The sequence below is a fragment of the Podarcis erhardii genome (genome assembly GCF_964252035.2).
Source record: "Podarcis erhardii genome assembly, chromosome: 8".
NCBI classification, from domain to species: Eukaryota; Metazoa; Chordata; class Lepidosauria; order Squamata; family Lacertidae; genus Podarcis; species Podarcis erhardii.
Window position 1 is genome coordinate 90,398,493 of NC_138499.1, and position 12,156 is coordinate 90,410,648.

Below are 12,156 nucleotides of genomic sequence, written 5' to 3' on the forward strand. Positions count from 1 at the left end.
GCCTCCCCTTATCACTAGTGACAAATCCTACTGCAAAAAATCTCATTGAAGATGGCAGTCTACTAAAGTAAATCTACTTCTCTGGGATCACTGTATGTATAACAAGAGAGACCCCAAAGTATAAAGCTAGCTAACACTACATTTTTTAATCTCCAAATCAGGGATGTCTTGCCGTTCACCTTGAAGTTGCCTCATGCTATTGCAACAGCAGCAACAGAGGCAGATCTTGAACAGGTGGCTCAGCTAGGACTGAGTAAGTATGTCTGTTGATTTAAGTGAATTTTGCTCCACCAAGCAGAGAGTGTTCAAAAGCAAAAGTAGATTCCATCAACATGAAGACAGCCAGCAAGCTGGGACAGCTTTAAAGGGACATTGGCAGTGCTCTTGGTTGGAAGTCTGGTGACTATTCCTCAAGAGGTTGAGTTTTGCCCAAGATCCTCCAGATGCTAACCTATATCCTTTGACCACTATGCTGCTCTTTCCTAGCAATAAGTGGACCTCAAGCCAGCATGCAGTGAGTAATAAATTTGTCTTCCCCTGGCTGATATTCTGAGCTCTAGCATGCCACTATTTGGTTTGGTTTGTTTCTCATGTGGTGCCTGTCCTTCCTCCAAGGGAGGCTGTCCCTGTCTGTCTCACCTTCCGTCTCCCCATGACTCAAAATTATCATAGAAGGCTCCCTCAAGAAATAGCTCTAGTCTGCACAGGAGTCAGCTCCACAGACTTATTTTTATGTTTCATTCCTGTTGAGTTACTAAACAAACACTGCAAATGGGGAAGGAAATCCCCTTTGGAAAGCAGACTTTTAAAAAGAGGGTGATATGAGAGAGAGAAAAGTAAGTCAAGAGGAATTGGGGAAATTAGGGAGGATATGATTATGAGTGATTTATTTAATTTTATTAAGCGGTTTCTATTCTGCACTATACCAGAAATGGTCACAGAGTGGTTAACAAAAAATAGATAATACAAAAAAACATAATAAATAAACAAAATGTTAAAATAGTTCTAATATGTAGCACAATTAAAAACATAATAAAAATGAAAGGCTGGGGGAAGCATTGGGTTTTTACCCAACAATGAAAAGTTGGGGTGAGACACACCTCAGTGTGGAGGTCATTCTACAGAAACAAAGTGATTATGTTTAAATTTATATGATGTGAAAAATATTTAAGCATAAGGAAATACATTCCATTGATGATTGATAGAGGAGACTTAGTCATGATCATTACTTCTCTCTGTTTTTAGGTGAAAAGTGGAATTTGTTGTTTGCTGGAAAGCAGAGATTAAATCCCTGCCTTCCACTAACAAGAATTTGGCTATAAAAACATGTAGAGCAGATCACCCATAAATGGGAGTAAACACAATTCCAAATGTACAGACAGGGTGCCATCTAGATGATTACATGATATGCCATAGTATCATAGAATCATAGAATCCTAGAGTTGGAAGAGACCACAAGGGCCATCGAGTCCAACCCCCTGCCAAGCAGGAAACACCATCAGAGCACTCCTGACATATGGTTGTCAAGCCGCTGCTTAAAGACCTCCAAAGAAGGAAACTCCACCACACTCCTTGGCAGCAAATTCCACTGTCAAACAGCTCTTACTGTCAGGAAGTTCTTCCTAATGTTTAGGTGGAATCTTCTTTCTTGTAGTTTGGATCCATTGCTCCGTGTCCGCTTCTCTGGAGCAGCAGAAAACAACCTTTCTCCCTCCTCTATGTGACATCCTTTTATATATTTGAACATGGCTATCATATCACCCCTTAACCTCCTCTTCTCCAGGCTAAACATGCCCAGCTCCCTTAGCCGTTCCTCATAAGGCATCGTTTCCAGGCCTTTGACCATTTTGGTTGCCCTCCTCTGGACACGTTCCAGTTTGTCAGTGTCCTATTAGCCACTGGACCTAAATGGAATGATTCTGTGTTTCTGGATGGCATTTGCAGTAGAGCAAGTTACTGTTTTCACGCCTTGCTTGTGGGTTTCCCCAAAGGCATATAGTTGACCACTATGAGGAAAGGGATAAACGGAACTAGATGTGATATTTATTCTATTCCACAGGATTGTGCTTAATGTGTTTAGCCCTCCGAAAATTGGAGCCATTTTTGAATGCCATAAACTGAAATATGGGATTCCTTTTGAAACTGCCAGCTCAGCATCCCCTCTGACTGGCAGCCTGAATTATTATATTTCCCACCTACTTGACGCTGGAGCCTTAACTTGGCCATTCTGCCACAGAGCGATTGCCCCTTCCCAAAGAGAGATTATAATTTTCCAAAGAGGTTCATATTTATAACTCTGATGCAAATACTGTATAGCTCCCAGGATTTTAGTTGGACCAGTACAGGATTTTAGTTGCAACACCTAGGAAGGTGTTCTGATTATGTAACTAAGACATGTGGTTTCATTCAGCATATGTACACTTTTAATGCCTTTTTCATATATCTTGGCTCACTCACATGTGTACCTTCACAATGCAATTTGAGGAATTGATAAGAAAAGAGCCTTCATTCCGTTTTTTTCCAGTTATGTGTGGAGCCCTTTCAAAAGAGTCTTCCATATAAAGGTTCAAAATCCCTCTGGGGCAAGATGGATTTCCAAAGCAACTTTGATGGAAAAGTTGTATGACTTGACTACTTGTAACAATAAATTTCTTTTGAGATTAGTGGCCAGACTGAGGTGGGACTGCAGAATTTATGGTTTGGCTCTCTTGCGGGTTCCCCTCCCCCCACAAAAATGGGTGAAATCAGCCCTGTAGCAAGAACTGAATAGAACTGCAACATGGCCGGGGGGGGGGCAGTTTAGCCCTTCTCTTGCTGTGCTATTTTTGCAATTTGAATGTGCACCTAAGCACACCCCAAGATGTTGTTCGCCCTGTGACATATCAACATATCACAGGTGCCAAGCAAGTTTCTGTATGTTTTTCCCCCTGAGGCAGACATCTTTGGAAAGAAAGAAGTAATTCAGATTAGAAAATGGCATTGAGCTTCCTTCCCCAAGGCCAGACCTCTTGTCTGATTGGGGGGGCTGTTGTGGCTGCTTTTACTTTTGACGGAGGAAATCTATGAGAGAGCTAATTGCAGATCCTTTAACATCCCTCCTCATGTGCTCTTTATGGACAGACAGATCAAAGGAAAGTTTGGGAATTTAACCCACAGCCACAATCTCAATTCATATTAAGGAAGCAAATCAACTGGTGTAAACTGACAAACCATAGGCACAGCTTTTTAAGGCCCCTGCATCTAGAAATGAAAGCAGACATGCAGTTCTAAGCCAGGGGCTGCCTGCTCATTTGGAGTGATGTCTGAATTAATTCACCAAGAGGGGAGAAAGTCTGAGTAGAAGGCTGCTTCTTTTTATAGAATATTTATTAAAGTTTTCAAGAAATAATACAATGTGAAATAAAAAAAGAAAAAATAATGAAAATACAAAAATACAAAAATAATTAAAAAAACACATAAAATTTCAATTACTTATTTTCTTTTAACTTATTTTCCAGACCTCCTCATACCTCCCTTTCTTGTATTCCAATTCAAATTGTTAGTTCAGCAAATCCTCACCATTAGTTTTTACTTATTTCTAAACCTTATTTTTCATATCTCTTAAGCATTACAGCTGGAAACCACTTAATTTCTGTCCAACATCGTTCTAACATTCATTAATTTTACAATATTTCTGTAAATAGTCTTTAAATTTCTTCCAGTCTTCTTCCGCCGACTCTTTTCCCTGGTCTCGGATTCTGCTGGTCATTTCTGCCAGTCCCATATAGTCCATCATCTTCATCTGCCATTCTTCCAGAGTGGGTAGATCTTGTGTCTTCCAATATTTTGCGATAAGTATTCTTGCTGCTGTTGTCGCATACAAAAAAAAAAGTTCTGTCCTTCTTTGGCACCAATTGGCCAGCCATGCCCAGGAGAAAGGCCTCTGGTTTCTTCAGGAAGGTATATTTAAATACCTTTTTCATTTCATTATAGATCATTTCCCAGAAAGCCTTAATCCTTGGGCACGTCCACCAAAGGTGAAAGAATGTACCTTCAGTCTCTTTACATTTCCAACATTTATTATCGGGCAAATGATAAATTTTTGCAAGCTTGACTGGGGTCATGTACCACCTGTACATCATTTTCATAATATTCTCTCTTAAGGCATTACATGCCGTAAATTTCATACCGGTGGTCCATAACTGTTCCCAGTCAGCAAACATGATATTATGTCCAACATCTTGTGCCCATTTAATCATAGCAGACTTCACCGTTTCATCCTGAGTGTTCCATTTCAACAGCAAGTTATACATCTTTGACAAAATCTTAGTTTTGGGTTCTAACAATTCTGTTTCTAATTTTGATTTTTCCACCTGGAATCCAATTCTCTTGTCCAATTTGTATGCCTCCATTATCTGATTGTAATGAAGCCAGTCTCGCACTTTGTTTTTTAGTTTCTCAAAGCTCTGCAATTTCAATTTATCTCCCTCTTGTTCCAAAATTTCCCAATATTTCGGCCATTTGGCCTCCATATTGAGTCTTTTAAAAGCCTTAGCTTCCATTGGTGACAACCACCTTGGGGTTTTATTTTCCAATAAGTCGTTATATCTTATCCAGACATTAAACAATACTTTCCTGACAATATGGTTTTTAAATGCTTTATGTACTTTAACCTTGTCGTACCACAAATATGCATGCCACCCAAAAGCATTATTGAAACCTTCTAAATCCAAAATGTCTGTGTTCTCAAGAAGCAGCCAGTCTTTCAGCCAGCAGAATGCTGCTGATTCATAATAAAGTTTAAGGTCTGGCAGGGCAAATCCACCCATTTCCTTTGCATCAGTTAATATCTTAAATTTTATTCTGGGCTTCTTGCCCTGCCAGACAAATCTAGAAATATCTTTCTGCCACTTCTTGAAACAGTCCATCTTGTCTACAATTTGCAATGTTTGAAACAAAAACAACATGCTTCTTAGTAGTGCTGCCATCACTGGTACAAGAGAAGATAACCTGCCATGTTATATTCAAGCCCAAGCACTTAGGGGTGTTTCTTCAGAAGCCCCGCTCCCCCCATATACTTTAAGAAACTTAGTTTTTGGAGACATAGGCAGGTCTGCCATGAGGCAAAGTCAGGTGGTGAACTTTGGCAGCAGGTTTGGGCCAAAGAGGTAAACGGGCAAGTCTGACCAAGGGACTAGCAGAAAGTTATTTTGCAGAAACTCTGCTCAAGTGAACTGAGGCTGGTGCAGGAGAGCTGCCAGGGTCAGCTGTGCTGTGTGTGCACATGTCTGTTGCAGAGGGGAAGGAGGAGGGGCCGTTTGGATTTCCCACCTCAGTGCCCAAAATGTCTTGGGTCTGCCCTTTACGGAAAGTCAAAGAACTATTTGCTTGAGCACAAATGTTGTTGAGCAGAGTGTTCTGATCACTTGCTATATAATATTGGCATTCTTACACTAACCAAATAATTACTTTCAGATTTTTGGAGTTCTCCAGCTAACAAGAGACTGCAAAATCCTTCCCTCGTCCAGAAGCCTCTGCCTTCAGACAGCATATATAAAGGCTCCCAGCAGCTCTGCCTCATAAATGGAGTTCATTCTATAAGAACCAGAACGCCTTCGGAGCTGGAATGCAGCCAGACCAATGGAGCCTTGTGTTTTATTAATCCTCTCTTCTTGAAAGTGCATAGCCAGGATGTCAGTGGAAATTTGAAAAGACAGTGCCCAAGAACTCAAGATGTGAACTGCCCAGAGAGGGCTCGCTCCCCTCCACCTCGGCCACCCCCACCGTCTATTCATAGCCTGGTTGCAAGCCCTCAGCTGTCCAGGAATATAAACCAGGCAAGTCTGCCGGAAACTGCCGACCACAACAAAAACTGGAACTTGGATTTGCTGCAGAAGACGCCTGCTCCTGTCCCACCTCCTCGCCTGAAGAAGAAGGCGCTCTCTTTAGAAGCAGAGAGCAGTGCAAAAAGCTCGGCTGTAATTAGACCGAGCCATAACTCAGTGCATGGCTCAGAAGCTGCTCACATTCCAGGTGGAGCCCCGCCTCAGCAGAACTTTGCAGAGAGCAAAAAGAGCTTAGCTGCACACTCTGAGTCACAAGTACAGTGGAATGGAGGCAGACAGAGACTAAGCGACATGAGCCTCTCCACATCCTCCTCTGACTCGCTTGACTTTGATCGGAGCATGCCGCTCTTTCCTTACGATGGGGATACTAACAGTAGCCTGGAAGAGTATGAGGGGGAAAGCGACCAGGAGAGCATGGCGCCACCCTTGAAGCCTAAAAAAAAAAGGACTAGCTCCTTTGTGCTTCCCAAAATTGTTAAATCCCAGCTGCGGAAAGTGAGCGGAGTTTTCAGCTCCTTCATGACCCCAGAGAAGAGGATGATCAAGAAAATAGCAGAGATGTCTCGAGATAAGCGCACCTATTTTGGGTGCCTGGTTCAGGATTACGTAAGCTTCCTGCAGGAGAACAAGGAGTGCCATGTTTCCAGCACAGACATGCTTCAGACTATTCGGCAGTTTATGACCCAAGTCAAGAGCTACTTGTCTCAGAGCTCTGAACTGGATCCTCCAATTGAGTCCCTGATTCCAGAAGACCAAATAGGTAAGCAAGTGTCTGGTCTGTTTGCCTCTCCTCACCCGTCAAAAGTGAAAACATGCTGTCCTTGTAGCTGCAGTTTCCATACTTGTTGGAAAGGTCCAGGTCTTCTGTTAATGGTCAGAGTTCCAGTTGCTTCTCCTAGTTAAAATCCCGTATACATCAAAACAAAACAAAGCCTACAAGAGGAAAGTTTGCATGAAACCAGTGCTTTTTTTCTGGGGGTACTCAAGTGAACCAGTTAGAGGGCCTTCTCAGTAGTGGTGCCCTCTCTGTGGAATGCCTTCCCTTCAGGTGTCAAGGATATAAAGAACTACACAACTTTTAGAAGACATCTGAAGGCAGCCCTTTATCGGGAAGTTTTATTATGTTTTTATACAAGCTGTAAGTCACCCAGAGTGGCTGGGGAAACCCAGTCAGATGGGTGGGGTATAAATAATAAAATTATTGTTATTGTTATTATTATTATGCAGTACTGGCACCATCCCCACCCCACCCCCCACCCCAAAGAAAAGCACTGGTTAAAAATGTGACACCTACTGTCACAACTTCATGGCAAGTCCCGGCACCTTTTCTTCTAGAAGAAAAGCACTTCATGAAATACATGATTTATTCCATACAACACCATCAGTTTCACAAGGTAGCCTAAGTAAAAGTCAGGACCCTGCCCCAAGAGACTTGCAATCTAGACTTGGCAGGGGGACAGAGGGAAAAATAAAGCATTGCATTTGCACATGCTTTTTTCCAGAAATACAATATACTTGAAGCTGACGTTTGATCTTAAAGGATTAAGACTCAGTCCTGTGCACACTAACCTGGAAGCAAGCCCCACTGAACACAGTAGGATTTATCTCCAAGTGAACACGGGATTGTGCTGCAGAGTTGCAACCCTGTCTGTGTGCAAACATGTGTGAGATGAGGTTGCATGGCTTACTAACAGTCACTTAAAATCAAGCATCTTCTAAACACAGATATTTAATATCTTTCCGTTTTCCATGTAGCATCTTATGTTCTTGCTTTTGTACTGTAGGACAGCAACACATTATTATTATTATTATTTATTTATTTAAAATATTTCTTCACCACCACCATTTACTTATACACTGCCCATCCAACTGCTTTTCTATTTAATTTTTTTCAGCAGTGCACAGAAATCAACCAGTCAGTAAAAGCAGCAGAACAATAAATAATTAAGATCTTCTAGAAAGACTTAAAGCAGAGGGAAATTTAAGCAATACCATAAAATTTCAAAGCGTAAGCTATTTATTCACCAAAGTATTTAATGGTTTTAATTTTGTCTACTGAATGGTAAAAGGGTTTGGGCCTCTTTTACTTGTGGGGGAATGGCATTCTACAGATTGGGTGCCATCACTGAACAAAAGCCTCTCCCCTCACTTTCTTCTTGTCAAGGGCACCTGGAGCTCAGTTCCAGAACTTAAACGGGACCATTTCTTATGCAAGTCTAAGATTCATACGGAAGAGAGAAGAGGGTTTCCTCAGATCCTGTTTGCTCTGTGTTGCATATATAAGCATTTTAGAAAGATAGAGGGGATGTGGTATGAAAATGCAGGTTAGTTCCTTAAGATATTGTTTCTGCCCATCTTTATGTGCCTTTGGTGTTATAGGTATTTAAACAACCAAAACAAGAACACTGAAAGCTATTTTCCTGATGTACCTCCCTCAGGCAAAATACTTTCCATGTGAGCTCATTTCATCGAACTGCTTTCCTCCCCATTGACTTGGTGTTCTCATATGCTGTTGGGTATCCAGCATAGGAATTTGTATTCAGTGCTAGCTGATAACCATTCCCAAAGAAAGTAGTTAAGTGTTTTCGTACTGAAACTTTGGCATGCCCTGAATCGAGTAGCTATTTCCATAAGTATGACTCATTGTAGATCCAGTGTAAAGGGGATATGTTGCCAATGAAAAAACATCCTGTGATTATTTTTTCTCCCGAAACTCAAGATAGTCTAGTGGCTTTATATGATACTATGCTGTATATCAAAGATTTTGCAGTGCTCTAAAACTTTTAACCTTGCTTTTTAGCAGCATGCTCTTTTTACAATTCACAAAGAAATATCAGTTTTTTCTTGTGTTTGTTTGGACTTTTGCTGCTTCCCGCAAGGGTGTGGTTTAAACTATGTTGGTTTTGGTGGATTGTTAAAAATGACAACTTTTTCATATGCTAATGACTATGTATGTGGAGGATCATTGTGCTTTAGCTTGGGTGAGTTTAGTTGAGCAACTGAGGGCCTGTGAGCAATCTCTCATTATGCAGAGCGGCAAGTTTTGGAGCAGTTTTGCTGCCTTCACCAGTCTTCAGATTTGCAAGTAACCACAACAGAGCAGATGCATCAGATCTTGCTGATTTAAGCACAGAGCTTATGTGGCGGATGGATTGAGTCATTCCAAACAGACAGTAGAACAAACACCAGGCTAATCCATTTTCTCCTCAATTTATTTCACCATTTCAATCTTACCTTGGGCACAAAAATAAAAGTCAAAGCATTCATTTATTTACAGGTTAAACTGTGGTATTTCATTTTCTTATTTGTTCCAGCTTTGCTTCTGGTGTTGTGATGCCTTCAGTACTAAGCTTGCTTCAAATAACCTCCAGATACCTGTTCCCTAGTAACGTAGGAAAAGATTTTAGGGTGAGACAAAATCGAAAGGTTTTAACTAGATGTCTATTGTTTAATGTTTGGACAAAGAATGAAGAGCCTAATAGTAATAATACTTTAATACTTAACATAGCTTTTTTTTTTTAGTGTACCATCTACTTCACATAAACTTTAGTTTCGCATCCATTCCCAGCAATGGCCAACCAGGTGACCCTGTGAAGCCCACAAACTGGACTCGAAAGCAGCCAGCCACTCTTGCCATTTACTATCTAAAGCAGTTGCTGTACACATACTTGGGAACTTGGGAACCTCATGCAACATCATAGCCCTTGATAGGCCCATCAGTTTGTCTGATGTCAAGCCACATTAACCAGTTGCCATTATGGAGCAGCAAATTCCTTTAAAATTACTTATGAAAAATTACTTATGAAGAATGCAAATAAGTCTTTACTGAGCAATAAATTTCTTTGGGACCCCTCTTCCCAAATTCCTATATTATATTGTAAGAAGGGCACTCATGAACAGGGGTGGTAAACCTATGGTCCTTTGGATGTTGCTGAATTCCAACTCAGGCTAGTGAGTGTGGCTAATAGTCAGGCCCTCCATGCTTGAAAAGGTCTTTTTGAACATGTTGCTCTTACCCTCATATCTTCAGATCTAGAATTGCAGGGTTCATAGCCAACTTGAGATGTCCCTACTCTAAGCCCCTATACTGCACCAGTCATTATTTTTCAGACAATATCTGGAGAGCCAGAAGTTTTTGCATAATTCCACTGTGCACATCCATCCAGGTGTGGTTATGGATCGAATGTCAATTTCACTCCTCCATTCTGACATATCCCACTAGCTACTCCATGCTCCTGCCAACCTAGCAGTTCGAAAGCATGTCAAAGTGAAAGTAGATAACCCCAGAGTCAGTCACGACTGGACCTAATGGTCAGGGGTCCCTTTACCTTTACCTTACTCCAGCTTGCACTGCTCCTGTGCCTAATCCACACACAAATGGCAGGAGTTGCAGTGGAAGCCTGCTTTCAGCCTGGAATGAAACTTTTCAGGGAATGCAAGGTGCTAATGTGAGCATGTGTCCTCATTCCAGCAGCCATTTAATGCTGGTGTTGGAGGCCTGCTTTGTGCAGATATGGCTGGTGATTTTGGCTGTGCTGCTTTTGTTGATAGTGTGAAGAGTAAGCCCTTAATTGTTTCTTTGCCTTCTCCTGTGCCAAGTAGTGTATGATGACGTATTGTCATACTGTCTTTCAGCAAGGTTTGGTTGAAAACTTTTCTTTATTCTAAAGCTTTCCCGAATTAGGCCATTTTATTCCTGCAACTTTTAATTATCATTAGTTTCCTGTTTTTAACAAATAAATAAATTAAACGAAACAGGATAATAATTCCTGGCTTCTTCAAATGTTAACAAACTAGTGTATTTGAAATTTGGTGCCCAGCAGAGTACCAGCTAAAATGGCAGAGTAGAAAAGTAGGTCAGCTTAAATTAAATGAATGTTTCAAGCAGAAATGGAGTTTCATATTGAATTATTTTACTGCAAATTGTTTTAGTAATACAGCTGTTTAAGATATAACCATTACTTTTAAAATGATGTTTTAACTGTCTAAAAACACTTCAGTCAGTTGCCAGCCCTTTCTTCACATATATACAGTCACCAAGAATTACTCCAGGAGACACAAATATTACCTCAGAGCTGGCTTTGAGATGAGCCAGATGGTTTGATTTCCAAACAAAGACCAAAAAAATGTGTTTCAGCCTTTTATATTATTTTCAACAGCGCCATGTCTAGAGATGTAGCTTTTGCCTCTTTCTGATGGTACAAATCCACCAGGGAAATGAATAAACACCTTGGGTTGTCTGCAGCACCGCTACAGATTTCTAAGTGTGCAACACAGCTTCTCCTTCATCTCCCCTGCAAGCTCTGCCTGCATCCTCAAATTCTGCTCCAGAGATTTGGGGGACCCTCGGAGCAGATTGCAGGGTGGGGAGGGGAGGAAGGAGAAACCTTGCTTTGCAAGTGGAATGCTGCCCATGCAGTTATGGATACAACCCCTTTTTTTATTAAACAAAGGTTGTATATCGCTTAATCAGGAAAATTTATAAGCTGATTAAATAGAACAGTATAAAATAATCATAAGGAAATACCAGTGAAATCAAACTTTAAAAGCAAATAGAGATGTGAAATAAGTATGAAATATAGCTAAACTGAACTATTTTGAAATTAATATACATAACTACATATCTGCATATTCTTATTATTCTTATTATTTATTGAGTTTATATACCGCCCTATACCCAGAGGTCTTACTTAAACATAAAAAGTTTTCCTATTTCTCCCCATCACCACACCATAGTCTTTTATGAAATGTTCACCTCAGTTGCTTCTAAAATAAGTAACTCAACAGTGGATTGCGGTTAACTGACCTTCAGGGCAAGATGTTACTGCCTGGTATAGAGAGCTGCTAGCAGAGTGCAGTGATGGGGAGCCGGTCTGATAAAAGATTGTGTTATGAACAGCTCTTTACTCTGCTTTCAGGCTGTTTGCACATTATTTGTTTTTCTTCATTTACTATGAGGGACTTGGGAAGGACCATAGTTCAGAGAGAAAGCACATATCATGCATACAAATGGCTCTGGGCTCATTTTCCAAAGTAGGGCTGAGAGGGACCTCTGTCTGAAACCTTGTAGAGCCCCTGCAGTAGGGCTGGGCGATGTCTGGCTTTCAACATTGTGATATATCACCAGCTGAATATCATGATATACAGTACTGATAAATCACAATGTCTGAAATAAGGAGGAAGTAAGGTGAGGAGGAAGAAGCAGCCGAGATACAACTCCCAGTCCTACAGCTGAGCAAGCCCCCATGCTGGTTCACGTGAGCCAGAGCGGTGGGTTGTGTGCTTCCTTAAACTTCAGCATCAGTTAGCTTCACAAAACCATGCTTTCTTT

At 41.0% G+C, this 12,156-nt stretch overlaps 1 protein-coding gene across 6 annotated transcripts in view; it reads left to right on the forward strand.

Annotated features, from left to right (window-relative positions):
- The window catches only part of RIN2 (Ras and Rab interactor 2), a 57,642-nt gene that overhangs the window by 25,159 nt on the left and 20,327 nt on the right, over positions 1–12,156 (forward strand). For all 6 annotated transcript variants that reach the window (XM_081872663.1, XM_081872665.1, XM_081872664.1 and 3 more), the window contains 2 exons: positions 162–253; positions 5,455–6,585. In XM_081872663.1, the coding sequence (XP_081728789.1) occupies positions 162–253; positions 5,455–6,585 (1,223 nt within the window). The remainder of the gene's footprint in view (positions 1–161; positions 254–5,454; positions 6,586–12,156) is intronic.